The sequence below is a fragment of the Pinus tabuliformis genome, chromosome 5_1 (assembly GCF_031772625.1).
Source record: "Pinus tabuliformis cultivar Carrire ecotype Pingquan chromosome 5_1, CPIR1, whole genome shotgun sequence".
NCBI classification, from domain to species: Eukaryota; Viridiplantae; Streptophyta; class Pinopsida; order Pinales; family Pinaceae; genus Pinus; species Pinus tabuliformis.
This window is the reverse complement of record NC_142305.1, coordinates 485,575,004-485,588,407: the sequence shown is the minus strand read 5'-3', so window position 1 is coordinate 485,588,407 and position 13,404 is coordinate 485,575,004. Positions and strand designations below refer to the sequence as shown.

Below are 13,404 nucleotides of genomic sequence, written 5' to 3'. Positions count from 1 at the left end.
TGCCCTTGGTTGGGGTTCACATCATACTCACTTTATACCCACATCATTAATCACCATTTGTTCATTCATTCATCATGACAGTCAGAACAATCATATATGTCCCTTTGGACATCCTCTCGATCCCAAGGGTCTATCTCTCAGAGTTATTGTTTTGGCTGGCATCACTCGCATTATAGCTACAACCTTGGGCAGTTGTCAATATCCCTCTTGTATTTTAAATCTCTATTATGATGCCTTTAACCTGTCATATCACAATACCTACCTCAGCTACATATGGATTTCCTGAAACCATTTTCCAGATAGTCGGTGCTTTTTTTTTGTAGACTTTAACACTCATATTCTAGAATCGAAGTAGTACCTTGGTTGCTCCCCACCTTTTTGGGGACAATCTCAGGTGGAACATTGGGAAACCTCATTGTCCACTGATTTCACTGGTCCCCTTGATGTTCAGCACTAGCACAAGTTTTCACATCAATGGTGTATCAAACTTTATGATTGTTGCAGTTTTCTCATTTAGACAAAGACCCATGTGTTCATATCACACCCCCTGAAACAATTTTTTGTATTTGATGCATGGGGGCACTCGGTTCGGCCTATTTGACAAAGACGACCTTGAGAGCAAACGTAGTTATCTTCTTCAGCTAACAGGGTATCAACCACCACAATGCTGATTTCACAGAATTTTCCTCTGTATTTGTAATATCTTAGTTAGAGTCATCATAATGAGCATGGGACATGCCAACCTGTATAAACACTTGTATCAATATTTCTTTCGAGCATGATTTTCTTTTGGTTCTCAATAAAGGTTTCGTCCCTTAATCATCTCCACAACAAGTTTCTCTCTCTTAATAAGTCGACATGACTCATCGTTAGGAACAACAAAACATGATGTATTTTGGTTGTACACTTGTTCCTAACCTCATACATCAAGGGGCAACTGTTAGTATGAAAAAATGGTACACTCATTTGTACACAACATATGATAGAGTTAGTAAGCATAATGTACAAAGGACACATTTTCAGCTAAAAACATTATGAAAGACAAAAATTAAAAGTTTTTCCTAAAGTTGGTTTAAAAAATCAACCCTCGTGGGTGCTCTAAAGACATTTTTTGCACCCTCGCGACTTTTTCTTCGATAGCCGCGAGGGTCACAAAAAAAAGAGTTATCACCTCGGGAGACACATTTGCTTCAAGTAGACTCAATCCTGTGACATGGTAGGGTTGACCATTCGAACCTTGAGGTTCAAGAAGCCTTAATTGAAGGAGGATAGTAGCTCCCATTTCATTTATGAGCCAAATAACCTTATTGATAAGCCAAAGGAAGAAGAGGATGTTCAAAATTTTTACAAATGCAAGAGGACAAAGAGACAAAAGATAAGAAGTTGTGCATTGTTATGCTGTCAAAATTGCTCCAAACAATCAATCATTCCAATGCTAGGAAGTTTCCACCATTGAGATATGTTCTTCTTAGCTTCTTTGAGAGTGATGTAGGGTTTCCCCCGCTTACACCCACAGTATGCATGTGATCTGCATAAACACATTTGTCCTAGGTATTTAACTCACCAAGGAGTCAAATCTTCAACCATCAATGGTAATAACTCATAGACTAACCAACATAGTCTAACCCTTAGGTAATATCCACCTACCGGGGCCTCAATTAACCCTCAAGCCTTCAAATAAGACTTTATTAAAGCCTTTAATCTATGAATTCCTATCGGGACTAAAACCCTCTCATTAACTCTTCGCTAACCCCTAAACCATATATATATAACCTTTCTCTTCTTTAACCATTGGTTACATATATTAACACGTAAATTCTCCCATCGGCACTACTTTCCTTTATAACACATTTACAAAGGAAATACTCACAATCTTACCTTTTTTACCGGGGCTTCACTTTATCAAATTACAAAGGAAAACTCAATCAAAACACATAGGCCAAACTTCAAACCTTATAAACCCCCGTTCATGCTTATTGTCGGGTCTACAACTTTAGTCGCTCCACAGCGCTGCTCTGATCCTCGATTACCAATTGGCCTGATCTCTAATCGACGCTATATCGGCCTATCGGTGATATCGCGATGTCGCTTTCCTCCGATCTCTAATCAACAACTCGCACACAATCTTCCTCCGACACTATTTTCCTTTATAACCATTTACAAAGGAAATATATGCAAACACACCTTTTCCGCCTTGGTACGGCCTTGACACATTTGTCGAGGTTTACCTTTTCTCTTATCGCAATCGCTATAGTCCGCGGGTCACATTAACATGTTGTCCCCATCTCCTTCGATATGCGATTAACCTCTTGAACCCAAAACATATTAACTGCGCCATATAACTCCTTTCGGGTCCGCTTACTTTGTGTGTCGCATTCTTCCCCCCGCCGTTGATCTCCTCCCACAAGATCCAACAGTTCATAATAGATTTCGGATCGACCAAAAACACGGGGTTTAACCGTCTGATAAAGCGGTTTCCCCTCTCACCTCTGCTGCTATGTGGCGTGATATGTATGGGATCGACGCTCAACGCTCAATACCACTTATGGTTTCTTCGCCGCCTGAAATACCATTTCGCTTATAAACCAACCTTTAGCTAGTTACTTCCCACACTCTTCTATCACGCAATGACCGTTGATCTTTGAGATCTAACAGTTCATATGCACTGATACTTCACTTCTCCGCTCTTCTTTTTTACTTAGAATTTACGCTAATTCTTTAGCGTTTTCTCTGTGGTTTGGGTTTTTCTTCAGGGTTTCACTTTCCACCTCTGTTGCTCAACTTCTCTGAGTTTAACTCCTCTACGAATTCTCACTTCGCTACTTCTCTCCAGAGCTTCACTCTGTTTTTTCAATTTGATTCTAAAACCCGTGATGATTCCTCTGAATCATTCTCTCCCTCTGCGCGTTCTACAAAACTTTGTCTGTAACCCTGTTACAGAACCTACGAATTCATATGTAATTCATTCATAAAATACTCATTTCACACATTTACACAGCTAGGAATAAACCTCTGTATACATAAGTATAAACAAATGATTACATTCGAGACTCTGTGTCTCTCACAAGCCTAATCTTCAACTATTAGTGGCCTCTTCCTTCACTCTGCCCGTAGGCTTACATTTATACCAGAAAGGTTCTTTGAACTAATTCTGGTTCAAATCCTAGATCTACTGAATTGACTCCTAAATGTCCTCTATCCTCTATGTCCACTTCTAACTTCATTTAATTCCTAAGAACTCTCTCTAGTTCCTCGAATCATGAACTGCTTTAAGAGTTATAATTGACTTCTAACTCTTTTGTCATTACTAACCACTCATGTTCTCCTTTATTCGAGAGCATTTACAAGATATCTCACATTATCTAATTAATTCCTTAAAATACATGACCCCCCTATGTCTACTAATTTACAATGATTTTCCTTGGGTTGAATGCTCTTGCATCAAACTGCCAAAGTAGAAAATATTCATGATCTCCTGATCATGTGGTTTTGATCTTTGTCTTCCTGGATCCCATACTTTGTTTTGTAACTGCCCAAATGTCTTGCACCTTTGTTTCTACTGTATTTTGCTCTATCTTCTTCTCCTTGTCAATCAGGTTCATACTCTGATTGATCATCCTTCATGCTGCTATCATTTTCCTCCCTATGGATTGTTTTATCATTAACTGCGACATTTCTTCAATCTCCATCTCTAGTACATCCTTGGACTGGTCTAAACTTTGCCACTTACTTCTGCCTCTTTCTCTTTGTTTCAGGTTGTTGCTGCTGTTCACCAACTCTTCAATCCATTGTTCTTCTTCTTGAAGTTGTTGAATGCTATCACTTACTCTTACTCTTCTTCTCATTTTTACTTGTTCTGTTATTCTTGTTGCCTCCCTTTCATCCTTACCCTCTTTCATGATTATTTCTGTCTGCACTGAATCATGACTTTCCAACATTCTCTCTAGTAATTGAGCATCTCTGTTCCATGGATTAAATTCTTCCACGGAATCTTCTTCCATTTTTATTTGGCTGCTCATCTGTGCCAAATTTCCTTCAGCATCTGCAACAAAACCTGCACTCAAAAAGCACTTGTTAAAATAAAAAACATAAGGCTTTTGTGCCTTATCTTCCTTTGGCAACAATTCAGTTTGTTGCTCTGTTTCTTTCTCCTCTGTGAGCACATCAATATGTTGTTTTGAAATTTCAAAAGAACTCATGAGACTATCAACTAGTCTCTCTTCCACATCATCTGCTCTAATGATATCTTCCTGCTCTTGTCCACTGTAGTGAACTCCTTCTTTTGCAGTGTCAATCTACTGAACTTTCATTACCATCTCTTTTTTCTTATGATTTTCATTCATGACAATTCTTTTGTCTTCCTTTTTCAACAATCTATCTTGAACACCTATCCTCTGTTTTTCCAACTCCCTTCTTTGAAAGTCTAACTTTCTATATAACTCAATAAGTTCAATTGGAGTAGAATTTGGAAATTTCACACAATTTTCCATACCTTCTTTTGTTATTGATAAATAATCAGATGTCATTTTTCCTAAGGTTAAATCCTTTACATAGGTTTCTTCCTTCTTAACATCCTTCAGTAGATGTCCTTCTTCTTCACTGACTATCTCAACATCTTCCATGGCTATTTCCACTGTGTCTATCATCATGGTGAATTGATGATCCTTTACTATGTTTTCAGCTAACATAGTCTCTTCTTCAAGTTTTCCTTTAATCTCTTGCTGTTTACCTTCTCCAAGAGCTACCCTTGTCTCACCATCTGCATTAATATTCTCCTGCATTTGTTCTTCATCAAAATCATTAATCAAACTCATTCGATTACCTTTCCGAGGCAATATTCCTTCATTCTTCATCAGAATAAGATCCCGGTTCCTCATCTCTATGACAGCTTTTATAGACTCATCCATCGACTTTTCCTTTTGTATGCAGTCAAATTCTTCTTCTTCTGAGAAGTTTTCCTTGTCACCTTTTACTTCTAGATCTTCATCTACTCTGAAGATATCTTCAAAAGATTGCTTTTCTCCTACAATACCTGCCATCATACACAAACTATCAGTTTTAAAAACATAAGACCCTGTGGTCTCATTTGATGTTTCAGCCACCATATCTCCTTGTTGTTCCAAGTTCTCTTTATGACTCAGAAATTCTTCGATGGTCTCTTCTTCAATCTCCTCAAGCCCTTCACTTGGTTGCTTGATATCTTTCCCCAACTGTATATGAGACCTATCTATCTCATCTTCTTCCAGAACAGAATTTAGATTCTGCTTATCTTCTTCTTCCTTTATGACAATATTAGCAAATTGTCCTTCTTTACATGTTTCACCTGCAAACATACACAAATTGTCAGATTTAAAACCATGTGACCCTTTGGCCTCACTTGAAGTTTCAGTCTTCAAGTCTTCATCTTCAGTCAGCATCTCCTCATGTTGTTTTGAACTATCCCAATAGTCCATGAGATCTTCACTTGATCTCCATTCTTTAGCTTCAGTGTAGTCTTCACTTTTTCCCATAATTTCCCCCTGTTCTGGTTCACAAATGGACTCTTCCATTTCCAACTCAACTTCCTTGAGTTTTCCCCTCAACCACTTTACTTGCTTTTGTTGTAGCCTTCTCTGCATCTCATGCCACTCCATTGGCTTCTTCCTCAAGACCCAACCTAGTCTCTGGTTTCCCTCTAGTATCCTCCTTAATGCATCGAGTTGTTCTTTTAACTCTGCAATCTCTTTGTCAATTTCCTCTTGACTCATCCTCTTGCCATTTGTCTTGGCATCCTCTTTCTTCATCTTTCTTCTGCTGTGGTCTTCCTCAGAACCTCTACTATGACTATCAGTAGTCATCTTCTTCTCTTCTATCTTCATGAGCTCCTCACTTACTCACTATGAGCTGCATTAAGCCTCTGCAACAACAAGTCCTCCTTGTTGTCTCTTACCTCACCAAGCTTTCCTCTGTACTTGGTCTTTTGGCAAGCCCTTAGTTCTCTATCTCTAGAACCTCCTTTGAGCACTTCCCTCTGCTCCTTCTAGGCTTCAACTCATCTGCACTTCTCAAGAACACAATTGTCCTCTTGTATTTCAATCACAATGAAATACTTGGTTTTGACCACTTCTTCTTTCACTTAGAAAGTCTTACCAGCTTCCTTCATTACCTTAGCAATTCTACCCACATCCTCTGTGGATTTCCTTTTGTGATCTGCAACAATACCTCTGCAGTAACAAGTCTCCTTCTTGCTACATATGCCTCACTAAGCTTCTCTCCTTTGAGCTAAGTCTTTTAGCATCTTTCTGGTTCTTTCCTCTGGAACCAATTCAAGCACTCCTCGCTCTAGATTGCTGCAGCTTTCTCACCTTTATCTGTGCATTAATGTACAAACACACATTCTCAAATCAAAACAGAACTTATCACCTCACCTTCAAGATCTCTGCATGATCTTGTTTCACCATTCTACCTGTACCTTGAATGGATTTTCCTCTGTTTCTTGCATCTACAAGTTCTGCTACACATCACCTTTGTGTGTCTACTTCTTGTCAGATTAGAATCTGATCCCTCCTTGCCTTCATAAACATCTTTGACACGTAAATTTGTTCTTAATTCTTTCACATAGAATTTCTTTGTTTTTAACCAATTGTTTCAATTACAAACCTGCTCTGATACCACTAATGATGCAGGGTTTCCCCCGCTTACACCCACAGTATGCATGTGATCTGCATAAACACATTTGTCCCAGGTATTTAACTCACCAAGGAGTCAAATCTTCAACCTTCAATGGTAATAATTCATAGACTAACCAACATAGTCTAACCCTTAGGTATCGATCAAGGCACACCTTGGGCCTTCTTCGATGGAGCCGCAAACATGCAGAGCTGTGGGGGCGGCATCATCATCCATATATCAGAGCATCATCTATTCAAAATAAAGGCGGGACTGGGTGCTGGAACCAACAATTATGCTGAACTTATCACACTGCGCCACTTACTTCATTTTGCATTGAGTCACCACTGCACTAGTATCAACATTTTCGGGGATTCTCAGATCATCATAAATTGGTTCAATGGCATATCCACCTGTCACATACACACACTCAGCATTATATTGAATGAAGTTCTCGAACTCAAAGCGGCATTTAACAATATCACTGTTTCTCACATCTACAGGGAATATAACAAAGGCGCTGATAAATTATCCAAGGAGGCCGCGCTGATGGACAAAGGCATCTGGGAGATCACTGAGGTCCAAGATCAACAGGAACAAAATTTTTATCACCGTCCATACATAGACCCGGGTTATCCAACAACGGGTCATCTAACAGTTTAAATGAACTTGCATGTATATGACAGCAGTATATATTTTGACAAACTTTTATTTTTGTTTTCAGTTAGATAGATGCCGGAAAGGCACACTGTAATCTGCTCAAACAGAATACCCTGCGTGGTAAATCTGTACAGCAACTCATACCGATCTTTTTGCAAAAAGCACAAATGTATAAAATGACTACGACATATGCTTCAATGCATCTACACATGTAATTTTTCATATTAATGAAAATTACGGATTTTTCCAGTGGGAAAAAAAAGTCTAACCCTCAGGTAATATCCACATACCGGGACCTCAATTAACCCTCAGGCCTTCAAATAAGACTTTGTTAAAGCCTTTCATCTATGACTTCCTATCGGGACTAAAACCCTCTCATTAACCCTTCGCTAACCCCTAAACCATATATATATATATATATATATAACTTTTCTCTTCTTTAACCATTGGTTACATATATTAACACGTAAATTCTCCCGTCGACGCTACTTTCCTTTATAACCCATTTACAAAGGAAATACTCACAATCTTACCTTTTTTACCGGGGCTTCACTTTATCGGATTACAAAGGAAAACCCGACCGAAACACATAGGCCAGACTTCAAACCTTATAAACCCGCGTTCATGATTATCGTCAGGTCCGCACCTTTAGTTGCTCCACAGCGCTGCTTCGATCCCCGATTACCGATCGGCCTGATCTCTGATCGACGCTATATCGGCCTATCGGTGATATCGCGATGTCGCTTTCCTCCGATCTCCGATCAACAACTTGCACACAATCTTCCTCCGACGTTATTTTCCTTTATAACCATTTACAAAGGAAATATATGCAAACACACCTTTTCCGCCTTGGTACGGCCTTGGCACTTTTGTTGAGGTTTACCTTTTCGCTTATCGCAATTGCTATAGTCTACAGGTCACATTAACATGTGGTTCCCCATCTCCTCCGATATGCGATTAACCTTCGGAACTCAAAACATATTAACTGCGCCATATAACTCCCTTCGGGTCCGCTTACTTTGCATGTCGCATTCTCTCCCCCGCTGTTGATCTCCTCCTGCAAGATCCAACAGTTCACGGTAGATTTCGGATCGACCACAAACACGGGGTTTAACCGCCCGATAAAGCGGTTTCCCCTCTCACCTCTGCTGCTACATGGCGTGATATGTATGGGATCGGCGCTCAACGCTCAATACCACTTATGGTTTCTTCGCCGCCCGAAATACCATTTTGCTTATAAACTAGCCTTTAGCTAGTTACTTCCCACACTCTTCTATCATGTGATGACCGTTGATCTTTGAGATCTAACGGTTCATATGCGTCGATACTTCACTTCTCCGCTCTTCCTTTTTACTTAGAATTTACGCTAATTCTTCAGCGTTTTCTCTGTGGTTTGGGTTTTTGTTTAGGGTTTTGCTTTTCGCCTGTACTGCTCAACTTCTCCGAGTTTAACTCCTCTGCGAATTCTCACTTCACTACTTCTCTCCAGAGCTTCACTCCGTTTCTTCAATTGGATTCTAAAACCCGTGCTGATTCCTGAATCATTCGCTCCCTTTGCGTGTTTTACAGAACTCTGTCTGCAACCCTGTTACAGAACCTACGAATTCATATGTAATTCATTCATAAAATACTCATTTCACACATTTACACAACTAGGAATAAACCTCTGTATACATAAGTATAAACAAATGATTACATTCGAGACTGTGTGTTTCTCACAGGCCTGATCTTCAATTATCAATGGCCTCTTCCTTCACTCTGCCTGTAGGCTTACATTTATACCAAAAAGGTTCTTTGAACTAATTCTGGTTCAAATCCTAGATCTACTGAACTGACTCCTAAATGTCCTCTATCCTCTATGTCCACTTCTAACTTCATTTAATTCCTAAGAACTCTCTCTAGTTCCTCGAATCATGAACTGCTTTAAGAGTTATAATTGACTTCTAACTCTTTTGTCATTACTAACCACTCATGTTCTCCTTTATTCGAGAGCATTTACAAGATATCTCACATTATCTAATTAATTCCTATTCTATGCACTCAAAAGCCTAAATATTACATTAATTCATCACTTAGGAATCCAAATTCCTTAAAATACATGACCCCCCTATGTCTACTAATTTACAATGATTTTCCTTGGGTTGAATGCTCCTACATCAGAGTCTAGCAATTGCAAAAGAGATTGAAAAGGGGAAATCCTTGTTGAGAGCTACTGAACACCATTGCTCAAAAAACTCTCTTCAAGTGTCTTAAAAGTCTATTTATAACTCTTCCACTACCAACAATCAATAAAGAAGGTTTTTTCCCCATTACTTTGTTGATTTGTTTTGCTTCATTTGCTTGTTTCGAGTTGTTTAGTCTAGTTTGTTTCATGGATTGTTTTCATCTAATTCAATGTTTTATTTAGTCCATGTTTAACCACTAATATCATTCATTGTTTGTGTATTCTTGTAGGATTCAACCAACTACAAGATAAGAGAATTAGTTGGAGACCTTAATTGAACCTTATGTAAACACCAAAATTGCATATTTATATAATTATACTTTGGAGTAAGGTCGCAGGGTGCTCCCATGTATCTTTCTGTACATTTCATGTCATACGTATTATGATGAAGTTTTATGTTGTACATGAATTATAATTGCTCTTATATTGGGTGCTATTAATGAAGACAAAGATGCATTTGATACTAGATTAAGTTTGAGATTCTGATATATAACTTGTCTAAGACTTATAACTCAAGTCTTGATTTGTGAGGCGTAGTTTGAGTGAAGAATTTTCAAGCTGGTCAGGGTTAGAAGCAAACTGGTGCCTCACGATTAGATATCACAAGGTGCCTAAATTCATGCGAAGTCTCTAGGGCTGGGCCAACGACGAAGATGAAGAAGAAGAAATTAAAGAAATGAAATGAAGATTTCCTAAAATTGAAAGGAGCTTCAATCAATTTGTGTTAGAAATCTTGTGAAGCTCTACACACATTTAGAATTTATGGCAAAACCCATATTAAAAGTTCAATTTAAGCTATTTTTTTCCTTTTTCCATTACTCAAGGTCCGCAGATTAAATCCCCAACTATTCAAGACTAAGTCTTAGTAGGTCAAGACATGTGTGCATTTTGGAGGCAGATAATGAGAATTTTGTCAGAGTTTTCTTGTTTTTTTGTTGTTGGTTTTAATGGTTGATCACAATGAGGATGAGTTGTACATGGCGTTTCACATGACCTTGTGGTAATCAAATCCAATCCCAAAGCAAAGCAAGCTGAGGGAAAATACAAATACGAATGTAATTGCAAATGTAAATACAAATGCAAATGCAGAGGATTCTCCGTCTGAGACTCCTTAAACTATCAAGAGGCATTTGTGGTGAGAGCTTCTTGTAGTTGCTACTGAGAAGAGTATTAAATTTTGGGTAGCTCGGAAGGTATTTCCGAGAGGGAAAACCCACCTAAAGGAATTAGTTGGGCAAGTTATCTAGAGTTGGAGTTTTGAACCCAAAGTAGTGGGTTTAGGACCTAAAGAAATTAATAGTTTATTCTAATGGGTTGAGAGACTAAAACCCTAAGATATAAAGGTTTCCTAAACGACTGAAGAGAAAATGATAAATAGAGCCAAAGGAGGGTCTCATTGGGTGCAAAAGAGGTATGACTTCTCTTGTGTAAGGTGTGCCCTAGTAGAGGGTTGAGTTTTGCTCATGGAGGCTGAGATAATATTGAGACGATCGAGACTCTAATTTTGAGAAGGTTGAGTCAAAGTTTAAAGGGGGAACAAGGGTGTTGAGATCTTGGAGAGTTGGAGAGCAAGGTTGAGTTTGGTTTAGGGCCTGGTCTAAGGAGATTGAGCCATGTTGATGTAAACCTTGAAGGAGGTTGAGTGCCTCGGTTTGTGTGAATAGAGTGCACAAGGACAAGATTGAAGGGTTTACACGAGTGAGAGAAGAACCAAAATAGCAACTCATCTTGTGTCTACATTAGCCCAAGAAGGAGATGCAGAATTTCAAGAGCCGCTGCAGCAAGAAGAAGCATAAGTTTATGGTATGTTTTGTGTGGGAAAGACGCTAAGTTTTCCCTAGGAGATAGGTCAAGAATTCTGCAGGTAATTTGTGCCTTAAGAGGGCTCTGTCCAAGTTGAAATAAGGAGCAAGAAGACACCAAAAGTTCTAAGACTGAAATTAGGGTTTTGTTCTGTGAAAAGGGAAGAGGGTCAAGCCCTAAAAGAAACTTAACAAGCCTCATATCAGACTATGGTGGAGGGATGAAAGGCCTCGGAAGATTTGCTAGATTTTTGTCAAGGCAAAGCCTTTATAAACCAATTGTATAAAATGGTTTTTGGAAATGTTTGAAACCACTCAACTTTACCTTGCCGCGACTTTGACATCTACATTCTATTTTGATAAGTTTCAATAAGAGTATAAATTCTTTGAAAAGTAAATTTAATTATATATTTATTTAGAACATTAAACATTATATAGTGAAAATCAATTATATTCCTCGATTTACAATGATATAAATGACATTCTATTGTGATAAGTTTCAATAAAAGTATAAATTCTTGAAAAGTAAATTTAATTATATATTTACTTAGAACATTAAACATTATATAGTGAAAAGTAATTATATTCCTCCTCCACAGTGACTATTGAGAAAGTTCCAAGAAAGTTACTCTCACTATTCAAAGGAATAAAGAACTTTACTCTATTTTTCCTTGGGTTCAAAGAAAACTCAAGAGTTTAGAACCTTCTTTATAGTTTCTCTCACATCAAAGAAATAAGAAACTTTTCTGAGTTTTTTCTTCGGTTCAAAGAAATCTCAGAGATTTAGCTGCTGGAATAAACATATAACCCGACTCACCAAATCTGAAACGATTTAGGTGCGAATTTACAGTTGGACTCCCACCAAATTGACTCCATTTATTTTCCTAGGATTCAGGATTGTGCTACAAGCCTTGCTGAGAATTGAGAGCAACCTGCACCAATATACTAGGTAGTAAACTTGCAGCCAGCATGATGCAAATTGCTTCTTGATTTTTGCTTCCCCTACATGCATTCATTCAAATTATTCAGATTTTCTGCAATCTCTCCTTTTCACTGCTCAAACCATCGAATCGCAGCAACAGTGAGGAACATAATGGAATACCCCCACAGCGCCAACTCCCTCACAGATATCAAGATCAGCATCACCACGGTTTCCAGCCGAGTCCAGACTTTCCCCGTCCTCCCCGCGCCAGAGAATACCATCCTTTCCCGGGAACCCAATTCCCAGAACCAGGTTATTATTCCCCACCGCCGCAGCCGCAGCCTCAGCCCTACTCACAGGTCATCATGCCCACCAACTGTTTACACATGGAGAAGCACATCATGCTCATTAGGGATTCGGAAATGCCATCCCCAAGAATTTCATCATCCATTTCAGAAACCAGAAGGTGAGACTTCCTCGGGTTCGTTCCCGCGACCTCGCTGTGGACCTTCCGACGATTCGTTCACGTGGCCTGGCTACGGGCCTCAAGGGGATTCGTGCCCGCGACCTGGAGGTGAGTTCATTCTGCCCTTGGGGGGGCAGGTCGTGAGGCTTTTTACCAAGGCTAATCCCAATTTTTGGCTCGCGATCCGTGACGGGTCTGCTGTTTTGGCGTCTGCGAATCCCATTGACGAGTTCCAGGTATTTTTGTTACAAATTTTCTGGAAACTTGTATGTTTTATATGGGATTTTTGGTGGTCAGATTTTCTGAGTCTGCTAGAGTTTATTTTCCCTTTTGTAGCAATGGGTTATGGATGAGACGTACAGCGTAGTAACGGACGAAGCAGACCGTCCTTCGTTTTCTCTGGTCAATAAGGCAACCGGTCAGGCCCTGAAGCATGGACTTGGGGAAACCCAGCCGGTAAGAAATCTGTTTGTTTTTCCAGTTGCCTCTGAGATTAAAACAAAATGCAAATTTTAGTAAAAATGATAGAAAATTTTGGGTGATCCTACTGAATAACAAGTCTGATTTCTGCAAATTTTAGTAAAGATGATAGAAAATTTTGGGTGATCCTACTGAATAAGAAGTCTGATTTCAATACCTCTGATAGATTATCTCATTACAAAGATACTAGAAATTATTAAAA

General features: G+C 39.0%; 1 protein-coding gene across 1 annotated transcript in view; it reads left to right on the top strand.

Moving 5' to 3' along the window:
- LOC149165615 (uncharacterized) overlaps positions 1-9,825 on the top strand; it is a 44,988-nt gene extending 35,163 nt beyond the window's left edge. The window contains exon 3 of the mRNA XM_089432329.1: positions 9,763-9,825. Coding sequence (XP_089288455.1) covers positions 9,763-9,810 — 48 coding nt within the window. The 3' untranslated portion in view covers positions 9,811-9,825. The remainder of the gene's footprint in view (positions 1-9,762) is intronic.
- The last annotated feature ends 3,579 nt before the right edge of the window (positions 9,826-13,404 follow it).